The 17,628-nt window shown below is 43.3% G+C and overlaps 1 protein-coding gene across 2 annotated transcripts in view; it reads left to right on the plus strand.

Moving 5' to 3' along the window:
• lmx1a (LIM homeobox transcription factor 1, alpha) overlaps positions 1–17,628 on the plus strand; it is a 43,895-nt gene that overhangs the window by 13,102 nt on the left and 13,165 nt on the right. For both annotated transcript variants that reach the window (XM_052465794.1, XM_052465796.1), the window contains 4 exons: positions 12,780–12,997; positions 13,196–13,392; positions 15,472–15,549; positions 17,131–17,203. In XM_052465794.1, the coding sequence (XP_052321754.1) occupies positions 12,780–12,997; positions 13,196–13,392; positions 15,472–15,549; positions 17,131–17,203 (566 nt within the window). The remainder of the gene's footprint in view (positions 1–12,779; positions 12,998–13,195; positions 13,393–15,471; positions 15,550–17,130; positions 17,204–17,628) is intronic.

Below are 17,628 nucleotides of genomic sequence, written 5' to 3' on the forward strand. Positions count from 1 at the left end.
CTGATACACATCATTGTCCCTGGGCCGGGCCAGGGTTCTGATACACATCATTGTCCCTGGGCCGGGCCAGGGTTCTGATACACATCATTGTCCCTGGGCCGGGTCAGGGTTCTGATACACATCATTGTCCCTGGGCCGGGCCAGGTTTCTGATACACATCATTGTCCCTGGGCCGGGCCAGGGTTCTGATACACATCATTGTCCCTGGGCCGGGCCAGGGTTCTGATACACATCATTGTCCCTGGTCCAACACTGTAGTTTCTGTCTGTGTCTCATCCCACCTCACCGACTGTTCTCCTATTTACTGTAATGCATACCAACCAGAACCTTGGCCTACTTGGAACTGAATGATGATGACGTGGGTTGTTTTGAACTGAATCAGGTCAAGAAGTAGCCTGATTTTCACTGTCTGCTGATGATCTGAAGACAACATCACTAATCAAAGCTGAAGAGTCAGTTGACATGGGCAGTGAGAGTTGTGACTGGTGATACAGATGAATGACAGATAATTGATTGTACTTACAGAAAACGTTTATAGGCTAGTTAACCTGTATATAATCTGATAGATGGCCTGATAGATTAGGTTGGGTGTACAGTAGAGTACAGTTCAGTTAGCAGGTAGATTAGGTTGGGTGTACAGTAGAGTACAGTTCAGTTAGCAGGTAGATTAGGTTGGGTGTACAGTAGAGTACAGTTCAGTTAGCAGGTAGATTAGGTTGGGTGTACAGTAGAGTTCAGTTAGCAGGTAGATTAGGTTGGGTGTACAGTAGAGTACAGTTCAGTTAGCAGGTAGATTAGGTTGGGTGTACAGTAGAGTTCAGTTAGCAGGTAGATTAGGTTGGGTGTACAGTAGAGTTCAGTTAGCAGGTAGATTAGGTTGGGTGTACAGTACAGTTCAGTTAGCAGGTAGATTAGGTTGGGTGTACAGTAGAGTTCAGTTAGCAGGTAGATTAGGTTGGGTGTACAGTAGAGTACAGTTCAGTTAGCAGGTAGATTAGGTTGGGTGTACAGTAGAGTACAGTTCAGTTAGCAGGTAGATTAGGTTGGGTGTACAGTAGAGTTCAGTTAGCAGGTAGATTAGGTTGGGTGTACAGTAGAGTACAGTTCAGTTAGCAGGTAGATTAGGTTGGGTGTACAGTAGAGTTCAGTTAGCAGGTAGATTAGGTTGGGTGTACAGTAGAGTTCAGTTAGCAGGTAGATTAGGTTGGGTGTACAGTAGAGTTCAGTTAGCAGGTAGATTAGGTTGGGTGTACAGTAGAGTTCAGTTAGCAGGTAGATTAGGTTGGGTGTACAGTAGAGTTCAGTTAGCAGGTAGATTAGGTTGGGTGTACAGTAGAGTTCAGTTAGCAGGTAGATTAGGTTGGGTGTACAGTAGAGTTCAGTTAGCAGGTAGATTAGGTTGGGTGTACAGTAGAGTTCAGTTAGCAGGTAGATTAGGTTGGGTGTACAGTAGAGTTCAGTTAGCAGGTAGATTAGGTTGGGTGTACAGTAGAATTCAGTTAGCAGGTAGATTAGGAGTGTAGGTTGGTTTGCAGGCTGATGGTCAGACCCCAGATCTTAATCAGATCCACTGGCTCTGTGTGTGTGCGTGTGTGTGTGTGTGTGTGTGTGTGTGTGTGTGTGTGTGTGTGTGTGTGTGTGTGTGTGTGTGTGTGTGTGTGTGTGTGTGTGTGTGTGTGTGTGTGTGTGTGTGTGTGTGTCCACCGCGGTCTGGCTCCAGGTTCACCTGATACAGCAACAGGATCTGTCTGCATCATGCCTACTTGAGGTCTGGACTAAAAGTTAGGTTCAGAAGGTAAGGCTGGGAGCGCCGGAGAACAATGGGTGGACTGAAGTCTGTCTCTGTATATCTGGAACACAAGGAACAGAGTGACCTTCCCCTTGGGTTGAAACAGAGAGTGAGAGCTGCCTTGTGACTGATACACAGACAGTGGTCACAGTGCACGGCTGTAACAGCATAGAGTGGAGAGAGACAGAGAGAGAGAGAGGGACAGGGAGAGAGAGAGAGAGAGACTACTGACTGTTCTCTCAGTAATGTTCTTGTCACCAGTTAACGTCTCCCCTTGAGTGTGTACATTTACTGTGGCCATGTTCGATTGTTCCAAGTCCTGGGGCCTCATTTATCAATATTGCATATAAATTATTCTAAAATACTGGAATTTAGAATACTGGAATTTAGAATACTGGAATTTAGAATACTGGAATTTAGAATGTTCATACAGATAGAAAAAAGTGTGATTTATTTTAAACAACCCTACGAGTGTCATATGCACACCGATAGGAGATAACCATTGATAAATACTAATTGTTCTCAGCCTCAGTGCTCGTGCTCGACCTTGGCTATTTGAATGAACCATAATATGGTGAAAATCCAATATGTAAAGCCCGTTGTGCATTTACAACGGCATACCATGAAATACAACGGGACAACCAAAAAACAAAACAAACATTTCAGAGACTGAAATAGAGGTGCTAGTGTCAGAGATTGAGTACAACCAATCAAAAGGCTTTATTCGGCTCACTCTGTTGTGCTCCCCCCCCGGCCTTCTAGCTCTGACTAGTACTCATAGCTACGTTACTGAGGAAAAAATGACTTTCTACGTCTGTAGTCAGGTAGCAGGTAGGCAGCCTAGTGGTTAGAGCACTGGGCCAGTAACTAAAAGGTTGCTGGATCGAATCCCCTGACATGGTAAAAATCTGTCGTTCTGCCTCTGAACAAGGCATTCAACCCACTGTTCCCTGGTAGGCCGTCATTGGAAATAAGAATTTGTTCTTAACTGACTTGCCTAGTAAAATAAAACTAAAAACTATCTTAAGATGAATGCACTAACTGTAAGTTGCTCTGAATAAGAGCGTCTACTAAAATATCAAATGTTACTGTTCACTTAGCTGATTATTGCATCCAAAATATTGGCTCATCGAGGGCTATGAGATGCCCGATCTGCAAGCTCTTGCTCAAAAGTGCCCATTGCCAAAAAACTGGAGTGTGGATAGCACTTGGATCTGAATGAGAGTGGCACGTGTTTGGATTTTTTAAAGTAGGTCTTTAAATCCTCACAAAAAAAATCCTATAAGATTGTACTTTCTGCAGGACAAGGGCCCACCGGTCAGAACAAGGGCCCACCACCCTCTCTGCAGTGGATCAAGTTAAGCTCTCTCATTCCATTTCCCATCATTTTTTAAAGTTATTTTTATTTTACCTTTATTTAACTAGGCAAGTCAGTTAAGAACAAATTCTTATTTTCAATGACAGCCTAGGAACAGTGGGCCTGTTCAGGGGCAGAAAGACAGATTTGTACCTTGTCAACTCGGGGGTTTGAACTTGCAACCTTCCGGTTACTCGTCCAACACTCTAACCATTAGGATACCCTGCCGCCTCTACACTCTATCCACTAGGCTACCCTGCCGCCCCTACACTCTAACCACTAGGCTACCCTGCCGCCTCTACACTCTAACCACTAGGCTACCCTGCCGCCTCTACACTCTAACCACTAGGCTACCCTGCCGTTTCACTTTCACCTCTAATTTAACAAATGACTCGATATGGATTTATTGATCGTACCAAATGCAATGATGTCAATCAGGAAATGCCTATGCTTGACAAGCAGTTCCCCCTTTTTCCACCACTTGGCCCTGTGCATACACATGGTCGTGGCTGTGCGTACATTTACTCACGCTCTCAAACCTTCATATGGATAAATCTCACAACGCATTGGTTTAAGTACAGATTGTGCCAATGCACGATTGATAAATTAGGCCCTTGGTGACTTTACAGTATTTTATGTCCAACACATTTTTTTTTCTTGCTCGGAAAACTTGGGGGGGGCAAATAAAAACCACCCGTGGGCCAAATCCGGCCCGTAGGCCGCCAGTTGGGGAACCATGCCATAGGTGCTGTCTTGGCGAAAATGAGTGCACATACCAAAGACATTAAGGGTTGGCAGACAGCTTGGGTCGGTCCCCTCATGGGCTCCTTAGAATAAGCTTGACCGTTTCCCCGGCAACCCCACAGCAACACCAACAGGTCTCAGCAATGCAGGGCTTTGGGATGTTGCTGTTTACCACCACTGTTTCCCACTGTAACATTTTAACCTCTGTGTCTGAGTGTCTCTTTTGTTTTTGTGTGAAAACATGATTCTTGGAGGTCATACTTGGGGGGTCATGTTGTTGGTTCGTAACAGTAAACAACATGTTCGATTCAAGGCTACCTCTTGTTCCAACAAGAACATACTGTGTCGGCAAATATCAATAGGAGATACCCAGTAAGCAAAATTACGTTGAAAAGACATATTCTCCAGATGTTGTAATTAGGTTCAATTTCGGTTCTGAATTAAAGTTGAAAATAAGTATTTTCCGAATTTTGAAAATATTTTCCGGACACTGAAAATACATAATGTATGGACAATTAAAAAACATATTTTACGGATGTTGAAAAATACAGTACTAGTCAAAATTCTTCAAAGTAGCCATCCTTTTGTCTTGATGAAGCTTTGCAACACGCTTGGCATTCTCTCAACCAGCTTCACCTGGAAGGCTTTTCCAACAGTCTTGAAGGAGTTCCCACATATGCTGAGCACTTGTTGGCTGCTTTTCCTTCACTCTGCTGTCCAACTCATCCCAAACTATCCCGACCATTGAGGTCGGGTGATTGTGGAGGCCAGGTCATCTGATGCAGCACGCCATCAAATCAAATCAAAAATATATATATTTGTCACATTCGCCGAATACAACAGGTGTTGTATTCCTTACCATGAAATGCTTACTTACATGCCCTTAAATAGAGTTAATAATATATTTACTAAATAAACAAAAGTTTTAAAAAAAATCTAATCAATCATGTTAGTCGAGGTCATTTGTAAAGTGACTATGCATAGATAATAAACAGTGAGTAGCAGCGGTGGGGGGTGGGGGGTCTATGTAAATAGTCCGGATGGCCATTTGATTAGTTGAGTTGTTCAGTAGTCTTATGGCTTGGGGGTAGAAGCTGTTAAGGAGTCTTATGGACCTCGACTTGGCGCTCCGGTGCCGCTTGCTGTGCGGTAGCAGAGAGAACAGTCTATGACTGGGGTGACCGGAGTCTTTGACAATTTTTTGGGCCTTCCTCTGACACTGCCTAGTATGTACTGTAGGTCCTGGATGACAAGAAGTTTGGCCCCAGTGATGTACTGGGCAGTGTGCACTACCCTCTGTAGCGCCTTATGGTCAGATGCCAAGTAGTTGCCATACCAGGCGGTGATGCAACTGGTCAGGATGCTCTCGATGGTGCAGCTGTAGAACTTTTTGAGGATCTGGGGACCCATGCCAAATATTTTCTCCTTTCTCCTGAGGTGGAAAAGGTGTTGTTGTGCCCTCTTCACAACTGTCTTGGTGTGTTTGGACCATGATAGTTTGTTGGTGATGTGGACGCCAAAGAACTTGAAACTCTCGACCCGTCACTTGAAACTCCATCACTCTCCTTCTTGGTCAAATAGCCCTGCTGGTTAAGTGTGCCTTGAACTCTAAATAAATCACAGACAGTGTCACTTGCAAAGCACAACATCACACCTCCTCCTCCATGCTTCACGGTGGGAACCACACATGCAGAGATCATCCGTTCACCTACTCTGCATTTCACACGGTTGTTGGAACCAAAAATCTCAAATGTGGACTCATCAGACCAAAGGACAGATTTCCTACAGGTCTAATGTCTATTGCTTGTGTTTCTTGGTCCAAGCAAGTCTCTTCTTATTATTGGTGTCCTTTAGTAGTGGTTTCTTTGCAGAAATTCGACCATGAAGGCATGATTCACGCAGTCTCCTCTGAACAGTTGATGTTGAGATGTGTCTGTTACTTGAACTCTGTGAAGCTTTTATTTGGGCTTTAATCTCTGAGGCGAGTAACTAATGAATTTATCCTCTGCAGCAGAGGTAACTCTAGGTCTTCCTTTCCTGTGGTGGTCCTCATGAGAGCCAGTTTCATCATAGCGCTTGATGGTTTTTGCAACTGCACTTGAAGAAGCTTTCAAAGTTCTTGAAATTTTCCAGATTGACTGACCTTCATGTCTTAAAGTAAGGATGGACTGTCGTTTCTCTTTGCTTATTTGAGCTGTTCTTGCCATAATATGGACTTGGTACCAAATAGGGCTTCTGTATACCACCAAGAAATTCCACCAATTAACTCTTAACAAGGCACACCTGTCAATTGAAATGCATTCCAGGTGACTACCTCATGAAGCTGGTTGAGAGAATGCCAAGAGTGTGCAAAGGTGTCATCAAGGCAAAGGGTGGCTACTTTGAAGAATCTCAAATATAAAATATATTTTGATTTGTTTTATACCTTTTTGGTTACTACATGATTCCATACGTGTTATTTCATAGTTTTGTTGTCTTCACTATTATTCTACAATGTAGAAAAAAGTCAAAATAAAGAAAAACCCTTTAATGAGTAGGTGTGTCCAAACTTTTGACTGGTACTGTACTTGTTATTTTGGTCATAGTTTTTTTGGGGGGCCAGATTTCAACTGTATATCCATTCATTCACTTATGTCTACATGTCAATGAAGAAAGCATTATATCACATTAAATATTTTGAATTCCACTTAAAATAAGACAATGGATCTAACTGTAGATATTCACATGCACTCGTTTTAATCTATGTTTGGTTCAGATTTGGTCCCACCTTGATTTCAACTTTCACAGATGTTTGGTCTGGACTGGACATTTTAACCAATAATCGTAACCAGGGTAGCCTAGTGGTTAGAGCGTTGGACTAGTAACCAGAAGGTTGCGAGTTCAAACCCCCGAGCTGACAAGGTACAAATCTGTCGTTCTGCCCCTGAACAGGCAGTTAACCCACTGTTCCCAGGCCGTCATTGAAAATAAGAATGTGTTCTTAACTGACTTGCCTGGTTAAATAAAGGTAAAATTAAAAATTAAATATCTGATTTGATGTTGTTTTTTGGTCCGGTTCGGACTGGTCTTATTTAAAGAGACATAAAACATAGCATCCACTTCCCTAGCAAAGAGACATAAAACATAGCATCCACTTCCCTAGAAAAGAGACAAAAACATAGCATCCACTTCCCTAGCAAAGAGACATAAAACATAGCATCCACTTCCCTAGCAAAGAGACAAAAACATAGCATCCACTTCCCTAGCAAAGAGACAAAAACATAGCTTCCACTTCCCTAGCAAAGAGACAAAAACATAGCATCCACTTCCCTAGCAAATAGACAAAAACATAGCATTCACTTCCCTAGCAAATAGACAAAAACATAGCATCTACTTCCCTAGCAAAGAGACAAAAACATAGCATCCACTTCCCTAGAAAAGAGACAAAAACATAGCATCCACTTCCCTAGCAAAGAGACAAAAACATAGCATCCACTTCCCTAGCAAAGAGACAAAAACATAGCATCCACTTCCCTAGCAAAGAGACAAAAACATAGCATCCACTTCCCTAGCAAAGAGAGAAAAACATAGCATCCACTTCCCTAGCAAAGAGAGAAAAACATAGCATCCACTTCCCTAGCAAAAAGACAAAAACATAGCATCCACTTCCCTAGCAAAGAGACAAAAACATAGCATCCACTTCCCTAGCAAAGAGACAAAAACATAGCATCCACTTCCCTAGCAAATAGACAAAAACATAGCATCCACTTCCCTAGCAAAGAGACAAAAACATAGCATCCACTTCCCTAGCAAATAGACAAAAACATAGCATCCACTTCCCTAGCAAATAGACAAAAACATAGCATCTACTTCCCTAGCAAAGAGACAAAAACATAGCATCCACTTCCCTAGAAAAGAGACAAAAACATAGCATCCACTTCCCTAGCAAATAGACAAAAACATAGCATCCACATCCCTAGCAAAGAGACAAAAACATAGCATCCACTTCCCTAGCAAAGAGACATAAAACATAGCATCCACTTCCCTAGCAAAGAGACAAAAACATAGCATCCACTTCCCTAGCAAAGAGACAAAAACATAGCTTCCACTTCCCTAGCAAAGAGACAAAAACATAGCATCCACTTCCCTAGCAAATAGACAAAAACATAGCATTCACTTCCCTAGCAAATAGACAAAAACATAGCATCTACTTCCCTAGCAAAGAGACAAAAACATAGCATCCACATCCCTAGCAAAGAGACAAAAACATAGCATCCACTTCCCTAGCAAAGAGACAAAAACATAGCATCCACTTCCCTAGAAAAGAGACAAAAACATAGCATCCACTTCCCTAGCAAAGAGACAAAAACATAGCATCCACTTCCCTAGCAAAGAGACAAAAACATAGCATCCACTTCCCTAGCAAATAGACAAAAACATAGCATCCACTTCCCTAGCAAAGAGACAAAAACATAGCATCCACTTCCCTAGCAAATAGACAAAAACATAGCATCCAGTTCCCTAGCAAATAGACAAAAACATAGCATCCACTTCCCTAGCAAATAGACAAAAACATAGCATCCACTTCCCTAGCAAAGAGACAAAAACATAGCATCCACATCCCTAGCAAAGAGACAAAAACATAGCATCCACTTCCCTAGAAAAGAGACAAAACATAGCATCCACTTCCCTAGCAAATAGACAAAAACATAGCATCCACTTCCCTAGCAAAGCGACAAAACATAGCATCCACTTCCCTAGCAAAGAGACATAAAACATAGCATCCACTTCCCTAGCAAAGAGACAAAAACATAGCATCCACTTCCCTAGCAAAGAGACAAAAACATAGCATCCACTTCCCTAGCAAAGAGACAAAAACATAGCATCCACTTCCCTAGCAAATAGTCAAAAACATAGCATCCACTTCCCTAGCAAAGAGACAAAAACATAGCATCCACTTCCCTAGCAAATAGTCAAAAACATAGCATTCACTTCCCTAGCAAAGAGACAAAAACATAGCATCCACTTCCCTAGCAAATAGACAAAAACATAGCATCCACTTCCCTAGCAAATAGACAAAAACATAGCATCCACTTCCCTAGCAAAGAGACAAAAACATAGCATCCACTTCCCTAGCAAATAGACAAAAACATAGCATCCACTTCCCTAGCAAATAGACAAAAACATAGCATCCACTTCCCTAGCAAAGAGACAAAAACATAGCATCCACTTCCCTAGCAAAGAGACAAAAACATAGCATCCACTTCCCTAGCAAAGAGACAAAACATAGCATCCACTTCCCTAGCAAAGAGACAAAAACATAGCATCCACTTCCCTAGCAAAGGGACAAAAACATAGCATCCACTTCCCTAGCAAAGAGACAAAACATAGCATCCACTTCCCTAGCAAAGAGACAAAAACATAGCATCCACTTCCCTAGCAAAGAGACAAAAACATAGCATCCACTTCCCTAGCAAAGAGACAAAAACATAGCATCCACTTCCCTAGCAAAGAGACAAAAACATAGCATCCACTTCCCTAGCAAAGAGACAAAAACATAGCATCCACTTCCCTAGCAAAGAGACAAAAACATAGCATCCACTTCCCTAGCAAAGAGACAAAAACATAGCATCCACTTCCCTAGCAAAGAGACAAAAACATAGCATCCACTTCCCTAGCAAAGAGACAAAAACATAGCATCCACTTCCCTAGCAAAGAGACAAAAACATAGCATCCACTTCCCTAGCAAAGAGACAAAAACATAGCATCCACTTCCCTAGCAAAGAGACAAAAACATAGCATCCACTTCCCTAGCAAAGAGACAAAACATAGCATCCACTTCCCTAGCAAAGAGACAAAAACATAGCATCCACTTCCCTAGCAAAGAGACAAAAACATAGCATCCACTTCCCTAGCAAAGAGACAAAAACATAGCATCCACTTCCCTAGCAAAGAGACAAAAACATAGCATCCACTTCCCTAGCAAAGAGACAAAAACATAGCATCCACTTCCCTAGCAAAGAGACAAAAACATAGCATCCACTTCCCTAGCAAAGAGACAAAAACATAGCATCCACTTCCCTAGCAAAGAGACAAAAACATAGCATCCACTTCCCTAGCAAATAGACAAAAACATAGCATCCACTTCCCTAGCAAATAGACAAAAACATAGCATCTACTTCCCTAGCAAAGAGACAAAAACATAGCATCCACTTCCCTAGAAAAGAGACAAAAACATAGCATCCACTTCCCTAGCAAATAGACAAAAACATAGCATCCACATCCCTAGCAAAGAGACAAAAACATAGCATCCACTTCCCTAGCAAAGAGACAAAAACATAGCATCCACTTCCCTAGCAAAGAGACAAAAACATAGCATCCACTTCCCTAGCAAAGAGACAAAAACATAGCTTCCACTTCCTAGCAAAGAGACAAAAACATAGCATCCACTTCCCTAGCAAATAGACAAAAACATAGCATCCACTTCCCTAGAAAAGAGACAAAAACATAGCATCCACTTCCCTAGCAAATAGACAAAAACATAGCATCCACATCCCTAGCAAAGAGACAAAAACATAGCATCCACTTCCCTAGCAAAGAGACAAAAACATAGCATCCACTTCCCTAGAAAAGAGACAAAAACATAGCATCCACTTCCCTAGCAAAGAGACAAAAACATAGCATCCACTTCCCTAGCAAAGAGACAAAAACATAGCATCCACTTCCCTAGCAAATAGACAAAAACATAGCATCCACTTCCCTAGCAAAGAGACAAAAACATAGCATCCACTTCCCTAGCAAATAGACAAAAACATAGCATCCAGTTCCCTAGCAAATAGACAAAAACATAGCATCCACTTCCCTAGCAAATAGACAAAAACATAGCATCCACTTCCCTAGCAAAGAGACAAAAACATAGCATCCACATCCCTAGCAAAGAGACAAAAACATAGCATCCACTTCCCTAGAAAAGAGACAAAAACATAGCATCCACTTCCCTAGCAAATAGACAAAAACATAGCATCCACTTCCCTAGCAAAGCGACAAAAACATAGCATCCACTTCCCTAGCAAAGAGACATAAAACATAGCATCCACTTCCCTAGCAAAGAGACAAAAACATAGCATCCACTTCCCTAGCAAAGAGACAAAAACATAGCATCCACTTCCCTAGCAAAGAGACAAAAACATAGCATCCACTTCCCTAGCAAATAGTCAAAAACATAGCATCCACTTCCCTAGCAAAGAGACAAAAACATAGCATCCACTTCCCTAGCAAATAGTCAAAAACATAGCATTCACTTCCCTAGCAAAGAGACAAAAACATAGCATCCACTTCCCTAGCAAATAGACAAAAACATAGCATCCACTTCCCTAGCAAATAGACAAAAACATAGCATCCACTTCCCTAGCAAAGAGACAAAAACATAGCATCCACTTCCCTAGCAAATAGACAAAAACATAGCATCCACTTCCCTAGCAAATAGACAAAAACATAGCATCTACTTCCCTAGCAAAGAGACAAAAACATAGCATCCACTTCCCTAGCAAAGAGACAAAAACATAGCATCCACTTCCCTAGCAAAGAGACAAAAACATAGCATCCACTTCCCTAGCAAAGAGACAAAAACATAGCATCCACTTCCCTAGCAAAGGGACAAAAAACATAGCATCCACTTCCCTAGCAAAGAGACAAAAACATAGCATCCACTTCCCTAGCAAAGAGACAAAAACATAGCATCCACTTCCCTAGCAAAGAGACAAAAACATAGCATCCACTTCCCTAGCAAAGAGACAAAAACATAGCATCCACTTCCCTAGCAAAGAGACAAAAACATAGCATCCACATCCCTAGCAAAGAGACAAAAAACATAGCATCCACTTCCCTAGCAAAGAGACAAAAACATAGTATCCACTTCCCTAGCAAAGAGACAAAAACATAGCATCCACTTCCCTAGCAAATAGACAAAAAACATAGCATCCACTTCCCTAGCAAAGGGACAAAAAACGGGTCATCTTCTCATGTTTCCATGGAGACGCCACTGGTGTGACCCTTGGTTCTATGAAGTCAGAAAACAACCCCCAGATCCAAACTGATGACGCACCATCCCGGTTGACAGACCCAAACTGCTGTGGCTGCCAGAAAGCAGAATAATATGTCTACTGATTCGGGTCTGGCTCTTCTTAAGTTCCTCTCAGGTTAAGCAGACTTAGGGATAATTCCCGGGACCGGCAGTCCCAGCCTCTCCCACCAGGAGTCCTGATTCCCCCCCCCCTGGCTGGAGCCATGGCATGCGGAGCGCCTTTCTACCTCCTCCCGGGGGCGCGGCCTCGGACACGGCAGCCGTGGTAACAGTCTCCGAGGCTGAGCCCCCAGTGCTGGTTGCCAGGCGCTAGGATGCACACTCGTCACTCTGGGGGTATTTGTCTGAGTGTCTGAGGGAGAGGGGGAGAAGGAGGGGGCATGTAAGCTGGCAGTCTTGATTGACTGAACGACTCAGCAACATTCCAGTAACCTCTGAGAGCTCGTCTAGAGAAGTTGTGTCTGGGAAGCGTGGTGTGTTGAACCATTATTTGGGGTAGAGGAGCTGTCACTCAAGCAGTGTACCAGAGCAGTAGAGACAGAAAAAGTGCTCAATACAAAAGTCATTACATAGCAATGCTCGTTGAAAGTGAAACTTAGATTATGTTGAAACCTAGATACCTAGATTGTTTAAACTTGTTTAGGTTTAAACGCTCTCTCTCTCTCTCTCTCTCTCTCTCTCTCTCTCTCTCTCTCTCTCTCTCTCTCTCTCTCTCTCTCTCTCTTCTCTCTCCCTCTCTCTCTCTCTCTCTCTCTCTCTCTCTCTCTCTCTCTCTCTCTCTCTCTCTCTCTCTCTCTCTCTCTCTCTCTCTCTCTCTCTCTCTCCAGTCTGTTTGCAGTGAGGTGTGGTGGCTGTGCAGAGGCCATCTCCCCTGCAGAGCTGGTGATGCATGCTGGAGCTGCAGTGTTCCACCTGGCCTGTTTCAGCTGCAGTCTGTGTTCCTGTCTTCTGCGGACTGGAGACTGCTGTGTCCTCAGGGAAGGACGGTTGCTCTGTGCTAGAGACTACAACCAGGAAGTGGACAGACCCACCTCATCAGACTCAGGTACACGTTCTGTGTGTGTGTGTGTGTTTGTGTGTGTGTGTGTGTGTGTTTGTGTGCGTGTCTGTGTGTGTGTGTGTGTGTGTGTGTGTGTGTGTGTGTGTGTGTGTGTGTGTGTGTGTGTGTGTGTGTGTGTGTGTGTGTGTGTGTCTCAGAATGGTTATATATGTTTTTTTTTCTCCATTTGTCCTGTCTTGGTAGGTGAAAGTGATGATGAGGAGGAGGAGGAAGAGGAGGAGAAAGGGGATGAGGGTAGTGTGAAGGCTTCAGGCAGACGTGGCGGCGAAGCAGACGACCCTGAACACAAACGACCCAAACGTCCACGCACTATTCTGACCACCCACCAGAGACGGGCCTTCAAAGCATCCTTCGAAGTCTCCTCCAAGCCCTGTCGGAAGGTAGGTGTATACCAAAGGGCTCCTAAAGAGAAGGTAGGGCTTAGGTGTACACCAAAGGGCTCCTAAAGAGAAGGTAGGGCTTAGGTGTACACCAAAGGGCTCCTAAAGAGAAGGTAGGGCTTAGGTGTACACCAAAGGGCTCCTAAAGAGAAGGTAGGGCTTAGGTGTACACCATAGGGCTCCTAAAGAGAAGGTAGGGCTTAGGTGTACACCAAAGGGCTCCTAAAGAGAAAGTAGGGCTTAGGTGTACACCAAAGGGCTCCTAAAGAGAAGGTAGGGCGTAGGTGTACACCAAAGGGCTCCTAAAGAGAAGGTAGGGCTTAGGTGTACACCAAAGGGCTCCTAAAGAGACGGTAGGGCTTAGGTGTACACCAAAGGGCTCCTAAAGAGAAAGTAGGGCTTAGGTGTACACCAAAGGGCTCCTAAAGAGACGGTAGGGCTTAGGTGTACACCAAAGGGCTCCTAAAGAGACGGTAGGGCTTAGGTGTACACCAAAGGGCTCCTAAAGAGAAGGTAGGGCTTAGGTGTACACCAAAGGGCTCCTAAAGAGAAAGTAGGGCTTAGGTGTACACCAAAGGGCTCCTAAAGAGAAAGTAGGGCTGAGGTGTACACCAAAAGGCTCCTAAAGAGAAGGTAGGGCTTAGGTGTACACCAAAGGGCTCCTAAAGAGAAGGTAGGGCTTAGGTGTACACCAAAGGGCTCCTAAAGAGAAGGTAGGTCTTAGGTGTACACCAAAGGGCTCCTAAAGAGAAGGTAGGGCTTAGGTGTACACCAAAGGGCTCCTAAAGAGAAAGTAGGGCTGAGGTGTACACCAAAAGGCTCCTAAAGAGAAGGTAGGGCTTAGGTGTACACCAAAGGGCTCCTAAAGAGAAGGTAGGGCTTAGGTGTACACCAAAGGGCTCCTAAAGAGAAGGTAGGGCTTAGGTGTACACCAAAGGGCTCCTAAAGAGAAGGTAGGGCTTTGGTGTACACCAAAGGGCTCCTAAAGAGAAAGTAGGGCTTAGGTGTACACCAAAAGGCTCCTAAAGAGACGGTAGAAAAGCTGGGGGTGTAGTTTGCCCTTTGAAAGGTCCTCATTCAGAATACTCTCCAACAGCTGATTATTGTCTTCATCACAAGGGTCTGAGGTTTGATAGCTATAGTTATTACGCTGTACTGATAAGAGTTATCATGGATGTGTCCTTATATTAGGATATGTAGACTACAAGGGTCATATCACGTTTACTTCCTCTCTCTCCTTCCCTCTGTCCTTCCCTTTCTCTGTCGCTCCCCTCCCCTCTTCTCTCCCTCTGTCCCGCTCCTCTTCTCTCCCTCTGTCCCCCTCTTCCCTCCCTCCCCTCTTCCCTCCCTCTGTCCCTCCCTTCTTCTCTCCCTCTGTCTCCCCTCTTCCCTCCCTCCCCTCTTCCCTCCCTCTGTCCCTCCCTTTTTCTCTGCCTCTGTCCCTCTTCTCTCTCTGTCCCTCTTCTCTCTCTCTGTCCCTCTTCTCTCCCTCTGTCCCTCTTCTCTCCCTCGTATCTCCCTCTGTCCCTCTTCTCTCTCTCTGTTTCTCTCCTCTTCTCTCCCTCTGTTCCTCTCCCTCTGTACCTCTTCTCTCTCTCTGTTTCTCTCCTCTTCTCTCCCTTCTTCTCTCCCTCTGTCCCTCTTCTCTCTCTCTGTTTCTCTCCTCTTCTCTCCCTCTGTCCCTCTTCTCTCTCTCTGTTTCTCTCCTCTTCTCTCCCTCTTCTCTCCCTCTGTCCCTCCCTTCTTCTCTCCCTCTGTCCCTCTTCTCTCTCTCTGTCCCTCTTCTCTCCCTCTGTCCCTCTTCTCTCTCGCTGTCCCTCCCTTCTTCTCTCCCTCTGTCCCTCTTCTCTCTCTCTCTGTCCCTCTCCTCTTCTCTCCCTCTGTCCCTCTTCCCTCCCTCTGTCCCTCTTCTCTCCCTCTTCTCTCCCTCTGTCCCTCTTCTCTCCCTCTGTCCCTCTTCTCTCCCTCTGTCCCTCCCTTCTTCTCTCCCTCTGTCCCTCTTCTCTCTCTCTGTCCCTCTCCTCTTCTCTCCCTCTGTCCCTCCCCTCTCTTCCCTCTGTCCTTCCCTTCCTCTCCAAGGTAAGGGAGACCTTGGCAGCGGAGACCGGTCTGAGCGTGAGAGTCGTGCAGGTCTGGTTCCAAAACCAAAGAGCCAAGGTACAGTAATGTGATGCTGCCTGCACCACCCCCCGCCCCCCGCCCCCCGCCCCCCGCCCCCCAACACACTTGCTACCTCCCAGATACTTTCATGTGTACCATTGATAACGGAACTCTTTCGGCAGTGTGCTGTGTTGCCAACCTGGAAATCACTCCGGTTATCTCTCTATACAGGAAACTGATGACATCTCACTCGTAGATCCTTCCAGATAAGGGCTGTATTTCCTTACAACGGGCAGCGTGTGTGGTTTTCTGTCCATGAAATATGTTGCTTTCTTTCCCTCCACTATTAATACGTTTCAACTGAGTGAACATGTTCCTATGAAGACTAGGTTTGAGAGAGAGGCTGTGGAGTGAGACGTGACTGTAGATGTAATGAAATTATATTTATGTTTATATTGTAGATGTATTTGTAATGAAATTATATTTCTGTTTATATTGTGGATTTAACTGTAAATATGTAATTAAATTATATTTCTGTTTATATTGTGGATTTAACTGTCAATATGTAAATAATTATATTTCTTGATATTGTAGATGTATTTGTAATGAAATTATATTTCTGTTTATATTGTGGATTTAACTGTAAATATGTAATTAAATTATATATCTGTTTATATTGTGGATTTAACTGTCAATATGTAAATAAATATATGTATGTTTATATTGTGGATGCAACTGTATATGTAATTAAATTATATTTATGTTTATATTGTAGATGTATTTGTAATTAAATTATGTTTATGTTTATATTGTAGATGTATTTGTAATATGTCTCATATGTATATGTATATACTGTACTCTATACCATCTACTGCATCTTGTTTACATACCCTACATTACTCATCTCATATGTATATACTGTACTCTATACCATCTACTGCATCTTGTTTACATACCCTACATTACTCATCTCATATGTATATACTGTACTCTATACCATCTACTGCATCTTGTTTACATACCCTACATTACTCATCTCATATGTATATACTGTACTCTATACCATCTACTGCATCTTGTTTACATACCCTACATTACTCATCTCATATGTATATACTGTACTCTATATCATCTACTGCAACTTGTTTACATACCCTACATTACTCATCTCATATGTATATACTGTACTCTATACCATCCACTGCATCTTGCCTATGCCGCTCTGTACCATCACTCATTCATATATCTTTATGTACATATTCTTTATCCCTTTACACTTGTTTGTTTAAGGTAGTTGTTGTGGAATTGTTAGGTTAGATTACTTGTTGGTTATTACTGCATTGTCGGAACTAGAAGCACAAGCATTTCGCTACGCTCGCATTTATTAACATCTGCTTACCATGTGTATGTGACAAATACAATTTGATTTGATTTAATTAAATAATATTTCTGTTGATATTGTAGATTTAATTGTAATTAAATTATATTTATGTTTATATTGTAGATTTAACTGTCAATATATAATTAAATTACATTTATGTTTATATTGTAGATTTAACTGTCTATGTAATTACATTATATTTATGTTGATATTGTAGATGTATTTGTAATTAAATTATATTTATGTTGATATTGTAGATGAAGAAACTAGCCAGAAGGCAGCAACAGCAGCAGCAACAAGAGCAGCAAGAACAGCCAGCACATCACACTGGTATGCTACTGTACCACCCACTACTGTACTGTACCACCCACTACTGTACTGTACCACCCACTACTGTACTGTACCACCCACTACTGTACCACCCACTACTGTACTGTACCACCCACTACTGTACTGTACCACCCACTACTGTACTGTACCACCCACTACTGTACCACCCACTACTGTACTGTACCACCCACTACTGTACCACCCACTACTGTACTGTACCACCCACTACTGTACCACCCACTACTGTACTGTACCACCCACTACTGTACCACCCACTACTGTACCACCCACTACTGTACTGTACCACCCATTACTGTACCACCCACTACTGTACTGTACCACCCACTACTGTACCACCCACTACTGTACTGTACCACCCACTACTTTACCACCCACTACTGTACCACTCACTACTGTACCACCCA

This window comes from Oncorhynchus keta, chromosome 1 (assembly GCF_023373465.1).
Source record: "Oncorhynchus keta strain PuntledgeMale-10-30-2019 chromosome 1, Oket_V2, whole genome shotgun sequence".
Lineage (NCBI taxonomy): Eukaryota > Metazoa > Chordata > Actinopteri > Salmoniformes > Salmonidae > Oncorhynchus > Oncorhynchus keta.